The 16,401-nt window shown below is 44.6% G+C and overlaps 1 protein-coding gene across 2 annotated transcripts in view; it reads right to left on the bottom strand.

Annotated features, from left to right (window-relative positions):
• Positions 1–10,131: 10,131 nt before the first annotated feature.
• tox4b (TOX high mobility group box family member 4 b) overlaps positions 10,132–16,401 on the bottom strand; it is a 17,440-nt gene continuing 11,170 nt past the window's right edge. For both annotated transcript variants that reach the window (XM_083770466.1, XM_083770465.1), the window contains exons 7-9: positions 14,170–14,802; positions 12,003–12,202; positions 10,132–10,944 (exon numbers count right to left, since the gene is read on the bottom strand). In XM_083770466.1, the coding sequence (XP_083626592.1) occupies positions 10,887–10,944; positions 12,003–12,202; positions 14,170–14,802 (891 nt within the window). In that variant the 3' untranslated portion in view covers positions 10,132–10,886. The remainder of the gene's footprint in view (positions 10,945–12,002; positions 12,203–14,169; positions 14,803–16,401) is intronic.

Raw genomic sequence — 16,401 nt, forward strand, 5'->3', positions numbered from 1 at the left:
ACGGTGGTTCCCCGGGTCTACTGCTCTCCTCTCCTCTCCTAAAGCACTGAGGAGGAGGATGGTTCTGCCGCAGCCTGACTGGATTCACTGGTTCTGCTTTCTGAAACCTCTCCAGTCACTGCTGTAGTTCCCCGGGTCTACTGCTCTCCTCTCCTCTCCTCTAACCACACAATCTCCTCTCCTCACACTACACTGTTCTGTTCTGTTCTGTTCTGTTCTGTTCTTTGACTAATATATTATATAAGTGTCTATGTGTACGTCTCTAAATGTTTTGATGAATTGAACACGGTGGACCCTAGCTCTTGTAAACAAGTGTAATGCTTAATCGGGTCGTCCACTCACAGTTAACAGTCTTTTGTATTGAGTTTGTGCTTGAAATGTATAGTACTGTAATTCTGCAAACTGTTAATACATATTTCAATCAATCAATCAATACTACAGATCAGTTCCTCTCCTCACCAGTCACTATACTGTAGTTCCTCTCCTCTCTCAGCTGTACATGTGGAACTATTCTAGTAGTATATCACCAATATGGTGATGTATTTATTATATATAATATATGCACTTTATTCACGCCTCGTATAATGGTGATTATTATTGAAACAAAATGTGGTAAAAATGAATAATGCAAAAACACTAAGTTATAGCCTAATGTCCTTTAGGTTAAAAACATATATAGGCTATATATATTCATACGAGTCCAGCCAAATTAATGGGTGATGAAAGCCTTATGTAATTTTTTCGCATTCATAAACAACATGCGGGTTATTCCCCCCTCCTCCTCCTCCCCTCTCCCTCTCCCTCTCCCTCTCTCTCTCTCTCTCTCTCTCTCTCTCTCTCTCTCTCTCTCCACGCGGCGGCGGAGCAACAGTGTGTGTGTGTTTGTGTGTGTGTGTGTGTGTGTGTGTGTGTGTGTGTGTGTGTGTGTGTGTGTGTGTGAGACAATTATAATTCCTCCTCCTTTCTTCTCCTCTCTCCCTCCTCCTCCTTAGCCTAAGGTTTAGTATAAATGTACATTGTAAGTCTAAATCTAATTGTCTCTGTTCACGAGTATCTTATAGTCTCTGTTCACTATACAACAACAAAGCCCTATAATAGAAAATAGAGCAGCCATCCATGATGTCAATTAATTAATATGCACGACTGTATTTATACATTATTATGAGGTGTGCTAATAGGATATTGTATTAAATACATGTCTGCATTTAGAATGCAGTCCACAGCACCGCTATTAACATATGTTCCACTTGACTGATGGGTGTACTGTACTGTCTGTCCATCTGTCTGTGGGGCTAAACAGCGCCCTCTATCTTTAATGTCGGGCGCGGGGGTTTTCTTTTCTTTCCCGCCATGGTGCATTTTCCCGCCACCGTCATCAGTCCGAAAATCCTTTGCTCCTCTGACTGACGTCACCGCCCGGCGGCTGTATAGAGGAAGTCCATAATAAATGAAATAAACTTTAATAAAAAATAAATACCGCAATGTGGGGGAAAAAATAATTATTAAAAAAATGCAATTATTTATTTGATTGTATAATTAATTTATTGAATCACATGTTCTTTCCTTTTCATTGTGGTATTTGCTATTTATTATCGTTTTGGTATTTATTTGTAATTCTTTGACCTATATAGACTTTTATAGGAATGACAGTTTATACCAGTGATTCTCAAAGTGGGGTCCGGGGACCCCCAGGGGTTCTTGAGGGAGTTCCAGGGGGTCCCCATCAGCTAAATGATAGTTCTGAACCAAATGGACCCTTATGGGTCTGTAGAGCGTACAAATGGACCCTAACAGGGTAATTTGTCTCCACCAGGCCGAGGGCATGGGGAGAGAGTATGTTTTGCACTCCGTCCGTGTGAGTGTGTGTGTCCGTCCGTCTGTCTGTGTACAGCTAATCTCCGGCACCGTTAACCCGATCGATGCCAAACTTTGCACACACACTCCCTGGATGGCAACGATGAACTTCTGCCCCATATTCTCCAGAACGGCCTGTTATAGCGCCACCAGGAGGCCGACTTTTGAAAAACACATTTTTGGATATTGCTCCTCCAGATTCTGTCCAAAACTCCCACAAATCGTTACACAGTATCTCTATAGTCATGTGCTCAAGACTGATCTGTCCGATATTTCATATTCCATCCTAATTGGCTAACATTGGCTTTCAAAGTTTGCAGGATTGGCCCGTTTTGAACAAATCATGAACGCAGCGTGCAATTTACGTGAAATCTTTCACAGACTTTCCTACTATAGGCCGAGGAATATATCCCACCCTTTTCACATTGGCCTGTTATAGCGCCACCAACAGGTGGATTTTTGTAAAACACATTTTTGGAACAAAATGCCTCAAATCATCCAATTGCCATCCAAGGCGTAAGAGAAAATGGCACCCTTTTCACATTGGCCTATTATAGCGCCACCAGGAGGCCACAGCCTGACCTGCCCTGGTGGAGACCTGTCCTATTATAGCACCACCAGGAGGCCACAACCTGACCTGCCCTGGTAGAGACCTGTCCTATTATAGCGCCACCAGGAGGCCACAACCTGACCTTGCCTGGTGGAGACCTGTCCTATTATAGCGCCACCAGGAGGCCACAACCTGACCTGGCCTGGTGGAGACCTGTCCTATTTTAGCGCCACCAGGAGGCCACAACCTGACCTGGTGGAGACCTGTCCTATTATAGCGCCACCAGGAGGCCACAACCTGACCTGGTGAAGACCTGTCCTATTATAGCGCCACCAGGAGGCCACAACCTGACCTGCCCTGGTGGAGACCTGTCCTATTATAGCGCCACCAGGAGGCCACAACCTGACCTGCCCTGGAGGAGACCTGTCCTATTATAGCGCCACCAGGAGGCCACAACCTGACATGCCCTGGTGGAGACCTGTCCTATTATAGCGCCACCAGGAGGCCACAACATGACCTGCCCTGGTGGAGACCTGTCCTATTATAGCGCCACCAGGAGGCCACAACCTGACATGCCCTGGTGGAGACCTGTCCTATTATAGCGCCACCAGGAGGCCACAACATGACCTGCCCTGGTGGAGACCTGTCCTATTATAGCGCCACCAGGAGGCCACAACATGACCTGCCCTGGTGGAGACCGGGCACTTTATCTATAGTTTTTATCAACGTTTGCCTGGGACAACGCTCCACACGTACCAAACTCTTCTCCCTTCTGGCTCCAAAACTGTGGAATGCACTTCCCATTGCAGTCAGAACTGCAGCATCACTCCCAATCTTCCGCCGTAGTCTGAAAACCCACCTTTTCAGACTCCATCATGGCCCATAGCACTTACCCTACCCCCTTAGATAGCATTTCTGTAGACTTAGATAGCATCTGATACAGACTTATAGCATGTTATGTAGACAGCACTATAATTGCATTGTATATAGTCATAGCACGCCATAGTACATATGTATAGCATAGTAGTATATATATAGTTTATATGTATAGTCTCATAATATAGATATTCCACTGTTACTTTCTTAGCTTACGCATGTTTAGTTTTTATGATAAATGCTTTTTTGTGATGTATTCCCATGCTTTTTGTTCTTGCTTAATGTAAGTCGCTCTGGATTAAGAGCGTCTGCTAAATGCCTAAATTGTAAATTGTATATCTCCTAATGTCACGAACATCAATACAGCATGTTTTGGGTCTGAGAGGCTAAATGAATGAAGGGTGCTGGAACAAAAACATCTTTCATGCAGTGTTGTATTTGGCAGCAAATTTCTATTTTAGTTTAAGTCATAGTCTTTTGAATAGTTTTCATTTAGTTTTAGTCACATTTTAGTCACCTGGAATGTTTTAGTGTTAGTCTAGTTTTAGTCGACTAAATATCATAGGGTTTTTGTCGACTAAATCTACAGTTGATTTAGTCAACTAAAATGTGTTTTGGCAGGCCTTGATGTCATCGTAATGATTGTTTTTACACTTGTTTAAAATAGCAGATCTACAAGCTCACAATGCGTCGCAGCACGACGTGTTGTGAGCTTGTAGATCTGCTATTTTCAGCATGCAACCAAGTGTAAAATGACTTATACTGGATCTCTTGTCCACTAGTCCCTTCCTAACATTTTAGTCTTTTTATTTGTTGACGAAATTGTCAGTATATTTAGTCTTATAGTTTTCGTCAACATAGCTTAGTTTTCATTTCGTTTCCATTTCGTTTTTGTCAGTGAAAAAAGGTAGTCGACGAACATTTTTCGTCTTGGTTTTAGTCGACGAAAACAACACTGCTTTCATGTATAATACCGTTTTCAAGGCAGAATGAATAGTTGAACCACAGAATGTATTATTAAAACATGACATATTTTATTTCACCATTAAAAACAATTCCATGTTTATCTACAATTGCACCCGACAGATCATAGTCCACTGTAGATTACTGCCATCTGAATGAAATTCCAGGATGTCGTTTAAAAACAAAAGAGATATATGTTTTATTTTTGTTGTATACATTCCCCTCCCGCTCTCAAGTACAGTGTTTATGGCAAAGCTGGTGTGCACACATATTTTATTCCAAAGTTGTGTTTTGTTTTTCGTTCAACTGTACTTTGTGATGAAATAAAATGAAACAAAACAAGTTTTTACTTAGTTTCTTTTTTGGGGGGGGGGGGGGGGGACGACGACGACGACACATGTGATGAGGGCCATCTTTTAATATATATTTTTTTAATATTTTTTCCTGCATTTTCTGCTTTAGATAAGAGAGTAGAGAGACTAGATAACTGTACCTATTAGTGGTAGGGCTGCACGATTATTAAATCATGAAAGGAAAGGAAAGGTACTATGTTTATTGTTTACCTAGCTCTGGTCCATGTTACTCTCAACTTCCGCCGCTCGCATGAATGCAGACCAGCCTCTACTCTTTGGCGTAAATAAAAAGAAAGTTTTTGCTACTCACCAAAACAAAGGTGAGTTGTGTCATTAGAAAGCCTACTTTCCTTAGTGGACGGACTCTGAGCCCCCCACCACACGTATAAACGGTACATTTTGGCCAAAAGGGGATTTTGTTTCCACCGGGAAAAAAATATTTTTAGTTACTCCGCTGCGCCCTCTACTGATATTGCCCAGAGAACTGCCTCATAGAGAATATTTTTCCTCCGGTGAAAACAAATCCCTTTCTGGCCAAAAAGTACAGTTTATACATGTGGTGGGGGGCTCAGAGTGCGTCCACTAAGGAAAGTAGTCTTTCTAATGACACAACTCGCCTTTGTTTTGGTAGTAGCAAAAACATTCTTTTTATTTACGTCAAAGAGGAGAGGCTGGTCTGATTTCGATTTGAGATTTAAAACTGAAAGTCCCATAGCCTTATACTGCAGGGCAGAATCGTAGAAGCAGTAGAAGGCTATGGACCAGAGCTATTGTTTACCCAGGGTAACTGGACTAAGGAAAAGAAAGGTACTATGTTTATTGTTTACCCAGGGTAACTGGACTAAGGAAAGGAAAGGTACTATGTTTACCCAGGGTAACTGCAGGACTAAGGAAAGGAAAGGTAGGCTACTATGTTTACCCAGGGTAACTGGACTAAGGAAAGGAAAGGTACCATGTTTACCCATGGTAACTGGACTAAGGAAAGGAAAGGTACTATGTTTACCCAGGGTAACTGGACTAAGGAAAGGTACTATGTTTACCCAGGGTAACTGGACTAAGGAAAGGAAAGGTACTATGTTTACCCAGGGTAACTGGACTAAGCTCAAGTTCCGATCTCAGATTATTTGCAGGGTCATATATCTGCCGATACCGATTCTAACCGATTCAGATATAATACCACAGGAGGTCCTAATTAAAGGGGCTTATTGGACCAAAGCCTGTTAATAAAGTATTCCATCAATCAATAAATAGCATAATACTCTGTTCCAAGTGTCTGTTTTCACAACTGAATGAGACGAGTATACAAATATTAAATTTAGTATGTAGTAAATGTAATTATTTAATTATTTTCCTGGTGAAAACCGATTAAAACCCATTCTGTACGGGAACCCCTTTTGGTGGTGTTAGCATTACGTTATGCTTTAGCTATTGAAAAATAGCAGACCTACAAGCTCGAGCTTGTAGGTCTGCTATTATTTCTTTTTATCGAAGAACGACTGACATAGAAACATAGCTTTTTCAGAAAACTGTCAGGATGTAGAAGAACATTTTTAGAATCTGATCTCAGGTCAGAATGAAAACTGTCAGGATGTAGAAGACATGTTTAGAATCTGATCTCAGGTCAGAATGAAAACTGTCAGGATGTAGAAGAACATTTTTATAGAATCTGAACTCAGGTCAGAATGAAAACTATCAGGATGTAGAAGAACATTTTTATAGAATCTGATCTCAGGTCAGAATGAAAACTGGCAGGATGTAGAAGAACATTTTTAGAATCTGATCTCAGGTCAGAACCGATTAAATAATCTGTATTACTTTGAGACCGTTCCGATGCCGATATGGCATTTTTTATTATGACCGATTCCGATTATACCACCGATTAATTAATGGTGCATCCCTAATTAGTGGTTCTCAACCTGTGGGTCGTGACCCGTTGTTGGGAGTTTGTAAGGGCTCGTTGTATAAATCACTTCTTTCAATTCTCCGCTAAATGAAGTGCATTACATATATTACATAATTACATTACATAATTATGTAATTATATGTTATAGCCAGGTCCTGGACTAGTACAGGGCTTAAAGGGACACTTCACCCCTTTTGCAAACCAGATCTTATTAGCCTCCTGGGCTTGGCACTCATGCAGCATCAATGGGTTGGACTGGGGGTCAAATCAACTAATGAACCCCCCAAAGCATAATGGGAGTTGTAGTTGGAAGCAGTGTGTGTTGGGACCAGATGAGATGATATGATATGCCAGGGACCCCCATAAGAGATTTATAAGGCTCTAGCAGTGATTCAGGGACCCCCATAAGAGGAGATATATTCAGCTCTATAGCAGTGATTCAGGGACCCCCATAAGAGATTTATTCAGCTCTATAGCAGTGATTCAGGGACCCCCATAAGAGATTTATACAGCTCTATAGCAGTGATTCAGGGACCCCCATAAGAGATTTATACAGCTCTATAGCAGTGATTCAAGGACCCCCATAAGAGATTTATACAGCTCTATAGCAGTGATTCAGGGACCCCCATAAGAGGAGATTTATTCAGCTCTATAGCAGTGATTCAGGGACCCCCATAAGAGGAGATTTATACAGCTCTATAGCAGTGATTCAGGGACCCCCATAAGAGGAGATTTATACGGCTCTATAGCAGTGATCCAGGGACCCCCATAAGAGGAGATTTATACAGCTCTATAGCAGTGATTCAGGGACCCCCATAAGAGGAGATTTATACAGCTCTATAGCAGTGATCCAGGGACCCCCATAAGAGATTTATACAGCTCTAGCAGTGATTCAGGGACCCCCATAAGAGATTTATACAGCTCTATAGCAGTGATTCAGGGACCCCTATAAGAGATTTATACAGCTCTATAGCAGTGATTCAGGGACCCCCATAAGAGGAGATTTATACAGCTCTATAGCAGTGATTCAGGGACCCCCATAAGAGATTTATACAGCTCTATAGCAGTGATTCAGGGACCCCCATAAGAGGAGATTTATACAGCTCTATAGCAGTGATTCAGGGACCCCCATAAGAGGAGATTTATACAGCTCTATAGCAGTGATTCAGGGACCCCCATAAGAGGAGATTTATACAGCTCTATAGCAGTGATTCAGGGACCCCCCCATAAGAGGAGATTTATACAGCTCTATAGCAGTGATTCAGGGACCCCCTATAAGAGGAGATTTATTCAGCTCTATAGCAGTGATTCAGGGACCCCCATAAGAGATTTATACAGCTCTATAGCAGTGATTCAGGGACCCCCATAAGAGGAGATTTATACAGCTCTATAGCAGTGATTCAGGGACCCCCATAAGAGATTTATACAGCTCTATAGCAGTGATTCAGGGACCCCCATAAGAGGAGATTTATACAGCTCTATAGCAGTGATTCAGGGACCCCCATAAGAGATTTATACAGCTCTATAGCAGTGATTCAGGGACCCCCATAAGAGGAGATTTATACAGCTCTATAGCAGTGATTCAGGGACCCCCATAAGAGATTTATACAGCTCTATAGGAGTGATTCAGGTACCTCCATTTAATGTCATTTCTATCTCTGGGACCACAATTTATATTGTAAAATCAAAGTTAATTTAACTCTGAGACCCCTTTTCCACCGGTTGGTTCCCAATGGGAACCGGTTCAGTTCTTTTTGGTTTTTAGTCCATGAGCCAGAGCTCCAAAATTGGTGGGCAAACTATACCCTATATTACATTGTTTATAGGATCAATACAAGTAAATTAATACATGCTAACCCTTCCACAGTAGGGTCATATTTTTGATTATTTTGCATATTTTCCTACATAATTCCTCATTTGCATATTTAAAAATGTAAAATGTGTAATACAATAAATCATTGTCTTCGTGTATAAGTACTCAATTGGGGAAGTTTCATGGTGATAACAATCTAATATAGATATGGTTTTGCCTACTCAATTCATAATTAACGGTTCAATTTTGGAGATCTGGCTCATGGACTAAAAGCCAAAAAGAACTGAACCGGTTCCCACTGGGAACCAACCGGTGGGAAAGGGGCCTGACAGTGTACAAATGGAACCAAAAGATTGACTCATTAGGTTCCATTTGTACACTCTCGGAATTACTGACCCATAAGGGTCCATTTGTTTCCAAACAATCATTTATAGCTGATGGGGACCCCCTGGGAACTCTCTCTCGAGGACCCCTGGGGGTCCCCGGACCCCACTTTGGGAAGCACTGCATTAGGCCGTAGCTTCATCACAAATGCAAAAAAGGTCTGTCATATCATTTAGCAGAGATCCCCAGGGCTCTGTGCTCGTCTATGTTTTGTTTTATTGCGAGGAATAAAGTTTTTCTTCTGAAAATAGCAGATCCACAAGATCACAGCACATTGCGCTGCAACACGCTGTGAGTTTGTAGATCTGATGTCAGCAAAAGCTTAGCTGAAACCCGCAATACGGATGCTGGAGTTCAATTGGTTAACCCGTTTAGGCCTGACATCGGAAAAAATAATAATAATCCTGACAGTTTTCTGAAAAACCTCATGTTTCTATATCAGTGGTGCTCAATATTTCATGTCAAGGACCCCAAAAATGATATGCAATTGGCCACCGACCCCCATCTGAAAATATGATATTCCAGGGATCCTCCCAGAAGCAAAGATTTGAGTTAAAAACGTTCGCTCAGAAAGAATATACATTCAAAGATTTGCACTACAGGAGTCCAACTATAGTACTGGTCGTTCTCAAATGTTTTATTTGCAAGGAACCCCTTAACCCCTTACAGAGCTGTTATTCATGTGTTTCTGCTATTATTATTATTATTGTCCACTCATTTTGTATGTCTGTGGAAAAACAATTATGTCGACAAAAATGTCCCACCACAAACAAGCATGATGAGTCGACCTCTGGATTCTGGAGATGATTTAAAAACAACAGCATAGAAAAAGCATCTCATTATTTATAATAAAGTTCATAATTTAATGTAAAGGTGATCGGTCCCGTTCCTTTAAAGCTGTTCCCAGACCTCACCAGACGGGCGCGGCCGTTTCCTGTTCCCAGACCTCACCAGACGGGCGCGGCCGTTTCCTGTTCCCAGACCTCACCAGACGGGCGCGGCCGTTTCCTGTTCCCAGACCTCCCAGACGGGCGCGGCCGTTTCCTGCTGTCTGCCGGCGTCTTTTACGGGTTTTTAGAGACAGCTGGTGGATGGAAATTAACCCATTTAGGCCTGAAAAAAGTCGTCTTCTAAATCCAGACAAGTTTTTTACAATGTTTCTATGTCAGTTGTTCTCAAACATATTCATGTCAAGGAACCCCAAATATATATGACATTGGCCATCTGAAAATATGTAGTTCCAGGGACCCTCTCAGTAGCAAAGATTTTAGTTAGAAACTCGCTCTGAAAGAACATATATTCAAAGATTTCAGGCAAATTATCACGATTTTTCAAAAAAAAATGAATGAATGAAAAATACCAGATCTACAAGCTCGTAGCGCGCCACCGAGTGGCGCGCTACGAGCTTGTAGATCTGGTATTTTTCAATAGCTAAATTATAACAATGTTTAAAACACCAAAAGGGGTTCCCGCCCAGAATGGGTTAAGCTCCACCCAGGGGGGGGGGGCGGGGGCGTTTCCGGGAATCTGGCCGTGTGGGCGGAGCTTCTTTTCCATCCACCAGCTGTCTCTAAAAAACCTGGAAGAGACGCCGGCAGACCGCTGCCTTTGGACGCGCCGGTCTGCTCAGGTCTGGAAACGCTGTAAGAAGGATCACATGATGATGTCTCTGGCTTTCCATTGGTTCAGAAGGATCACGTGATGACGTCTCTGGCTTTCCATTGGTTTAGAAGGATCACATGATGACGTCTCTGGCTTTCCATTGGTTTAGAAGGATCACGTGATGACGTCTCTGGCTTTCCATTGGTTCAGAAGGATCACGTGATGACGTCTCTGGCTTTCCATTGGTTTAGAAGGATCACATGATGACGTCTCTGGCTTTCCATTGGTTTAGAAGGATCACGTGATGACGTCTCTGGCTTTCCATTGGTTCAGAAGGATCACGTGATGACGTCTCTGGCTTTCCATTGGTTTAGAAGGATCACATGATGATGTCTCTGTCGGAGCACTCTGTGACGTGTCCTCCTATGACACGGTGGCGCTCTGTCATCCAATCAGAGCGCTCCGTGACGTGTCCCTCCTATGACACGGTGGCACTCTGTCTTCCAATCAGAGCGCTCCGTGACGCGTCCATCCTATGTCACGGTGGCGCTCTGTCTTCCAATCAGAGCGCTCCGTGACGCGTCCCTCCTATGACACGGTGGCGCTCTGTCCTCCCCGGATCGCACACCACGCCATGAAGACGTCCCTGTAGGAAACGACACCAGCAGGTCATTGGCATCTAAAGAGTTAGGACCACTTCACCACTTTTCAACCAATCTTCATATAATAGGTCCTCACCAGGGGCGGCCTTAAGGATCGGGAGGCCCCGTTCATGACATCATCATCATACTATAATTCTAACAATGTCTGTCTGCGTGTGTGCTATACAATGATGCAATCGCAACTGTCAGCGCTGCTAGTGCAGTGAGTGCACACACTGGGAAGTGGGAACAATTACAACAAAACAACACACTATATTATACACTATTTTTTTTTTGGGGAGGCCCCTGGAGACTCGAGGCCCGTTTCAATTGAAACGATTGAAACATATATAAGGCAGCCACTGGTCCTCACTAATAATAATTAAAAAATTGCGCAAAGGAGGACTGTGGGCAGATCAGAAACCGTCTTCCAGTGACAACATCGATGGGGAATACAAGCTAATAAAAATGGCAGGCTTTCTAGTCCTGAAAAGTTGCAATGCGAAAATGGAAGCCATCGTTCTCACGATAATGAAAATCTAAACATTTTTGTAAAAAGAAATCTTGTTTAAAAAATAATCTGCCTAATGATGTCACTGGAAGACGGTTTCTAAACTGCCCACAGCCGTCCTATGAGACACAGACTGAGTAGACAGAAATCGTGCCATTTTATCATGATTATTAGTGAGGACCCTATTATATGAAGATAGGTTGAAAAGGTTGATAAGAACCTGGATGGATAAGTCTGACCGATAAGGTTCTCCTTATTATGACGTACACACAGAGATGTGCTGTATTTAAGACAGACAGGCAGGCAGACAGACAGACAGACAGACAGACAGACAGGCAGACAGACAGGCAGACAGACAGGCAGGCAGGCAGGCAGGCAGGCAGACAGACAGACAGACAGACAGACAGACAGACAGACAGACAGACAGACAGACAGACAGACAGACAGACAGACAGACAGACAGACAGACAGACAGACAGACAGACAGACAGACAGACAGACAGACAGGCAGACAGACAGGCAGGCAGACAGACAGACAGACAGACAGGTCACCTGCAGTGCGTAGCGACACACTCGTTGCTACAGTACTCGTCGTCCCAGTCGTTGCTCTCCACGGCGGCGTTGTTGCAGCCGGCGCGCACGCAGAGGCTGGGTGTCGCCGGGGCGGGGGCCACGCCCCCCGGGCCCCGCCCGGCATGGGCCACGCCCCCCGGGCCCCGCCCTGCATGGGCCACGCTCACCTCCACCTCCATCTGGGGGAAAGAGACAGACATCATTTAAAGGGATAGTTCAGTCCCTTTGGTGGGAGTTCTGCTCTGGTTTTGGACAATATTAAGCAGTTCCGGTCATTTTGTGTGGGGTGGGGGGGGGGGCACTGGGGCCACGCAGTACAATTAAATGAATTCACAAAACTAGCGTAATTTGTATTGTTGGCCTATTTCTAAAAGATTAGCGCAACTTTCGTTGGAACTATAGTTAGTGATATGGACACAAAAACATATAGTTCCGTCTGATAGAGGGGTCAAAAATGAACGAAAGTTGCACTAATATTTTATAATTAGGTCAACTATACAAATGACGTTAGTTTTGTGGATTCATTTACTTTTACTGCGTGGCCCCAGTGTCACTGAGCCGCGGTGGTAAGAGACTCACCGCTCACCCAAACACATCTCTCTTGTTTTTACTAAAACTACAACATGACGCCACTGAGCCGCGGTGGTAAGAGACTCACCTCTCACCCCAAACACATCTCTCTGTTTTTACTAAAACTACAACATGACGTCACTGAGCCGCGGTGGTAAGAGACTCACCTCTCACCCCAAACACATCTCTCTGTTTTTACTAAAACTACAACATGACGTCACTGAGCCGCGGTGGTAAGAGACTCACCTCTCACCCCAAACACATCTCTCTGTTTTTACTAAAACTACAACATGACGCCACTGAGCCGTGGTGGTAAGAGACTCACCGCTCAGTCACCCCAAACACGTCTCTCTGTTTTTACTAAAACTACAACATGACGCCACTGAGCCGCGGTGGTAAGAGACTCACCGCTCAGTCACCCCAAACACGTCTCTCTGTTTTTACTAAAACTACAACATGACGTCACTGAGCCGCGGTGTTAAGAGACTCACCACTCACCCAAACACATCTCTCTGTTTTTACTAAAACTACAACATGACGTCACTGAGCCGCGGTGGTAAGAGGCTCACCCAAACACATCTCTCTGTTTTTACTAAAACTACAACATGACGTCACTGAGCCGCGGTGTTAAGAGACTCACCGCTCATCCAAACACATCTCTCTGTTTTTACTAAAACTACAACATGACGTCACTGAGCCGCGGTGTTAAGAGACTCACCGCTCACCCAAACACATCTCTCTGTTTTTACTAAAACTACAACATGACGTCACTGAGCCGTGGTGGTAAGAGACTCACCGCTCACCTCAAAACACATCTCTCTGTTTTTACTAAAACTACAACATGACGTAAACACATCTCTCTGTTTTTACTAAAACTACACATGAACGCGCTGGTCCGTTGACTATCATTGTGCACGTTCACGACGGCAACACGCTCGTCCGCGTTCGTGCACGTTCAACGGCAGCGCGTTCATGTGTTTGGGGCCAATCCATCCCAGAATGCACTCTGTTCCTACCAGGAAGGAGGAGTGAAATCGCCTCATGCGCTTTTGAGCAACTTAAGGCAAGTGGAAGGAGAACTCGGGTGTCTTCTCTATTCATATATACTCTAAGATCTACTCTAAGAGAATACCAAAAAACAAAAAAAGGTACATTTTGACATACCGTATTATTGCTTATAGCATTTTTTTTTAATATATATTTTTTATCCCACGATTTTGTAACCCATTTTTCACCCCTGTGTCAATCATCTAATGTGATCCTGGGCTCTACACACCCTCCACCAACCTAGTCCCCATATATGGGGGACAAGGGGAGAGCAACGGACTTGAACTCATGCTTCCTTCATGCCTGAGTGTCCAGGTTGCTCCTTTACACCTGACAGGGGGGAGTTTCCCTGGTTGGACGTAGCGTGTGGAAGGAACACGTTATTCCAACCAGTTCCTTTCCCCTCCATCAGGCGCCCCGGCTGGCCAGGGGGAGGCAGTTTAGAGACCAGGATTACTGCATGTTTATACTTTATAGCATCTTGTTTGACTGCCAATAAAGGGAACCGATAATAAACATGCTCTCTTACCCCCTCCTCCTCCTCCCCCTCCTCCTCCTCGGCTTGCCGCTCCGCTAGGCCGGACGGCGAGGAGGTCACCGCGGAGGTCACGGACGTCTGGGGGGGCGGAGCCACGATGGCCGCCGCGTCCTCCTTCTTCACCACGAACTTGATCTGCAGAGGGGGAGGAGCCCCGCCTGGAGCCCCGCCTCCTCCTCCCCCTCCCCCTCCTCCCCCCCGCAGGGGCTTGGCCTGCAGAGGGGGCGGGCCCCCCAGGCGGGGCATGGGGGGCGGGGCATGGGGGGCGGCGTTCTGGAGGAGGGGCGGGGGCTGGCGGGACGACGACGATGATGTCACCACCACGCGGTCCACGCCCGACGGAGACTCCGCCCGCTTTATGATGATCTTGGTGACGGTGGGTGGGGGGGTGGGGGGGGGGCTGGGGGAGCTGGGGGGGGAGGGGCTGGGCGGAGGGGGAGGGGCCGGCTTGGTGGCGCCCGTGCGCGAGCGGGTGGCGCGGCCCTGAGGGAGGTCCAGGATGATGTTGGACGTGCAGATGTTGGTGATGGTGTTCTCCTCTGGGTTATACTGCTGGGGGCGCGACGCCCGGGGGGGAGGGGGAGGGGGGGACGGGGCGGAGTCCAAGACCTCGATGGGTGGAGCCTGAGGAGAGGAGGGGGGGGGGGGGGGGGAGAGGAGAGGGGAGGGGAGAGTTAAATTGACGCACACACACACACACCCATACACTCACACACTCCTCTCTCTCTCTCACTCTAATTAATTAGTCTCATGTCCTGCAGCTGCGTCTATAGATTCTCCCGGCGGATCCTGCCGGGAGCTGCCTCTGCCATAGAAAGCATAGGTGGACCATAGCTCTGGTCCATAGCCTTCTACTGCTTCGATTCTGCCCTGCAGTAAGGCTATGGGACTTTCAGTTTTAAATCTCAAATCGAAATCAGACCAGCCTCTCCTCTTTTGTGGAAAACGTTTGACCTACTCACCAAAACAAAGACGGGTTGTGTCAATAGAAAGACTACTTTCCTTAGTGGAAGCACTCTGAGCCCCCCACCACATGTATAAACTGTACTTTTTGGCCAGAAAGGGATTTGAGGCAGTTCTCTGGCCAAAAAGTACCGTTTATACGTGTGGTGGGGGGCTCAGAGTGCGTAGGCAGAATCGAAGCAGTAGAAGGCTATGGACCAGAGCTAGGTGGACCCCAGGCTACTACCAGGCTATGGTCTCTTGAATAGTTTTCATATAGTTTTTGAGGGACGCTATATACAGTTTTAATGTTTGTTTTTAGTTCAATGTTTGTTTTAAAAAACGCCATTGACAATGAAAGGAAAATGTACGTCCTCTTGTCCCTATAACCCTAAAACATTAAATGCCATTAACAATAAAGTTAATGTTTGTGATGCGTTAGGCCTAACAAAAAAAAACGTTGGTTTCCGGTTGCCGACCGACTCTATTAAATATGCGCGACTCATATTATTTCATTGGCATTTGGTGAAAAAAAAAAAAGAAGCTCAGAATGCGACCGAATAAGACCCAAAAGGTCTTTATTAAAATTAAAATTATCTTTGATGAGACCATCAGGACGCGCAAAGTCAAAATAAAGTTTTCTTTCGTCTAAAATATCACGTGCGCAAATGTTTTGGAATGCGTCATCGCGAGGTGCATGGTACTTGAGGTTGTAACTCACGTTCCATTTCCAACATTCTAATGGTTTCCAGCGATTTCCAGGGCTGAGTAAACATCTTTGAATCAAAGTATCAGCGATCCTCTGAAGTGACGCAGCATGTCCAATACTGTCCTCGTTAACAAAGTGCAACTTTTTCATCATTCACTGTTGGATAACGTTGTGCAACAGTCCAGAACAGAGCTATACAATATTATGACAACTGTCAACTTGGCTATAATCTACTAGGCTACTGTAGGCCTACATTAATCATTGCCTCTCAAACCCACATACCACGCGTAATGTGCGTTGCCTAACCAAAAAGACAGCACTATAATTGTATTGTATTTAGTCATAGCACGCCATAGTACATATGTATAGCATAGTAGTAAATATGTATAGTTTATATGTATAGTGTATGTATAGTTTCATTATATAGATATTCCACTGTTACTTTCTTAGCTTACGCATGTTTCATGATAAATACTTTTATGTGATGTATTCCCATGCTTTTGTTCTTGCTTAAATGTAAGTCGCTCTGGATTAAGAGCGTCTGCTAAATGCCTAAATTGTAAATTGTAAAA

The sequence above is a fragment of the Protomyctophum parallelum genome (assembly GCF_964188405.1).
Source record: "Protomyctophum parallelum genome assembly, chromosome: 8".
In the NCBI taxonomy this organism is placed as follows: Eukaryota; Metazoa; Chordata; class Actinopteri; order Myctophiformes; family Myctophidae; genus Protomyctophum; species Protomyctophum parallelum.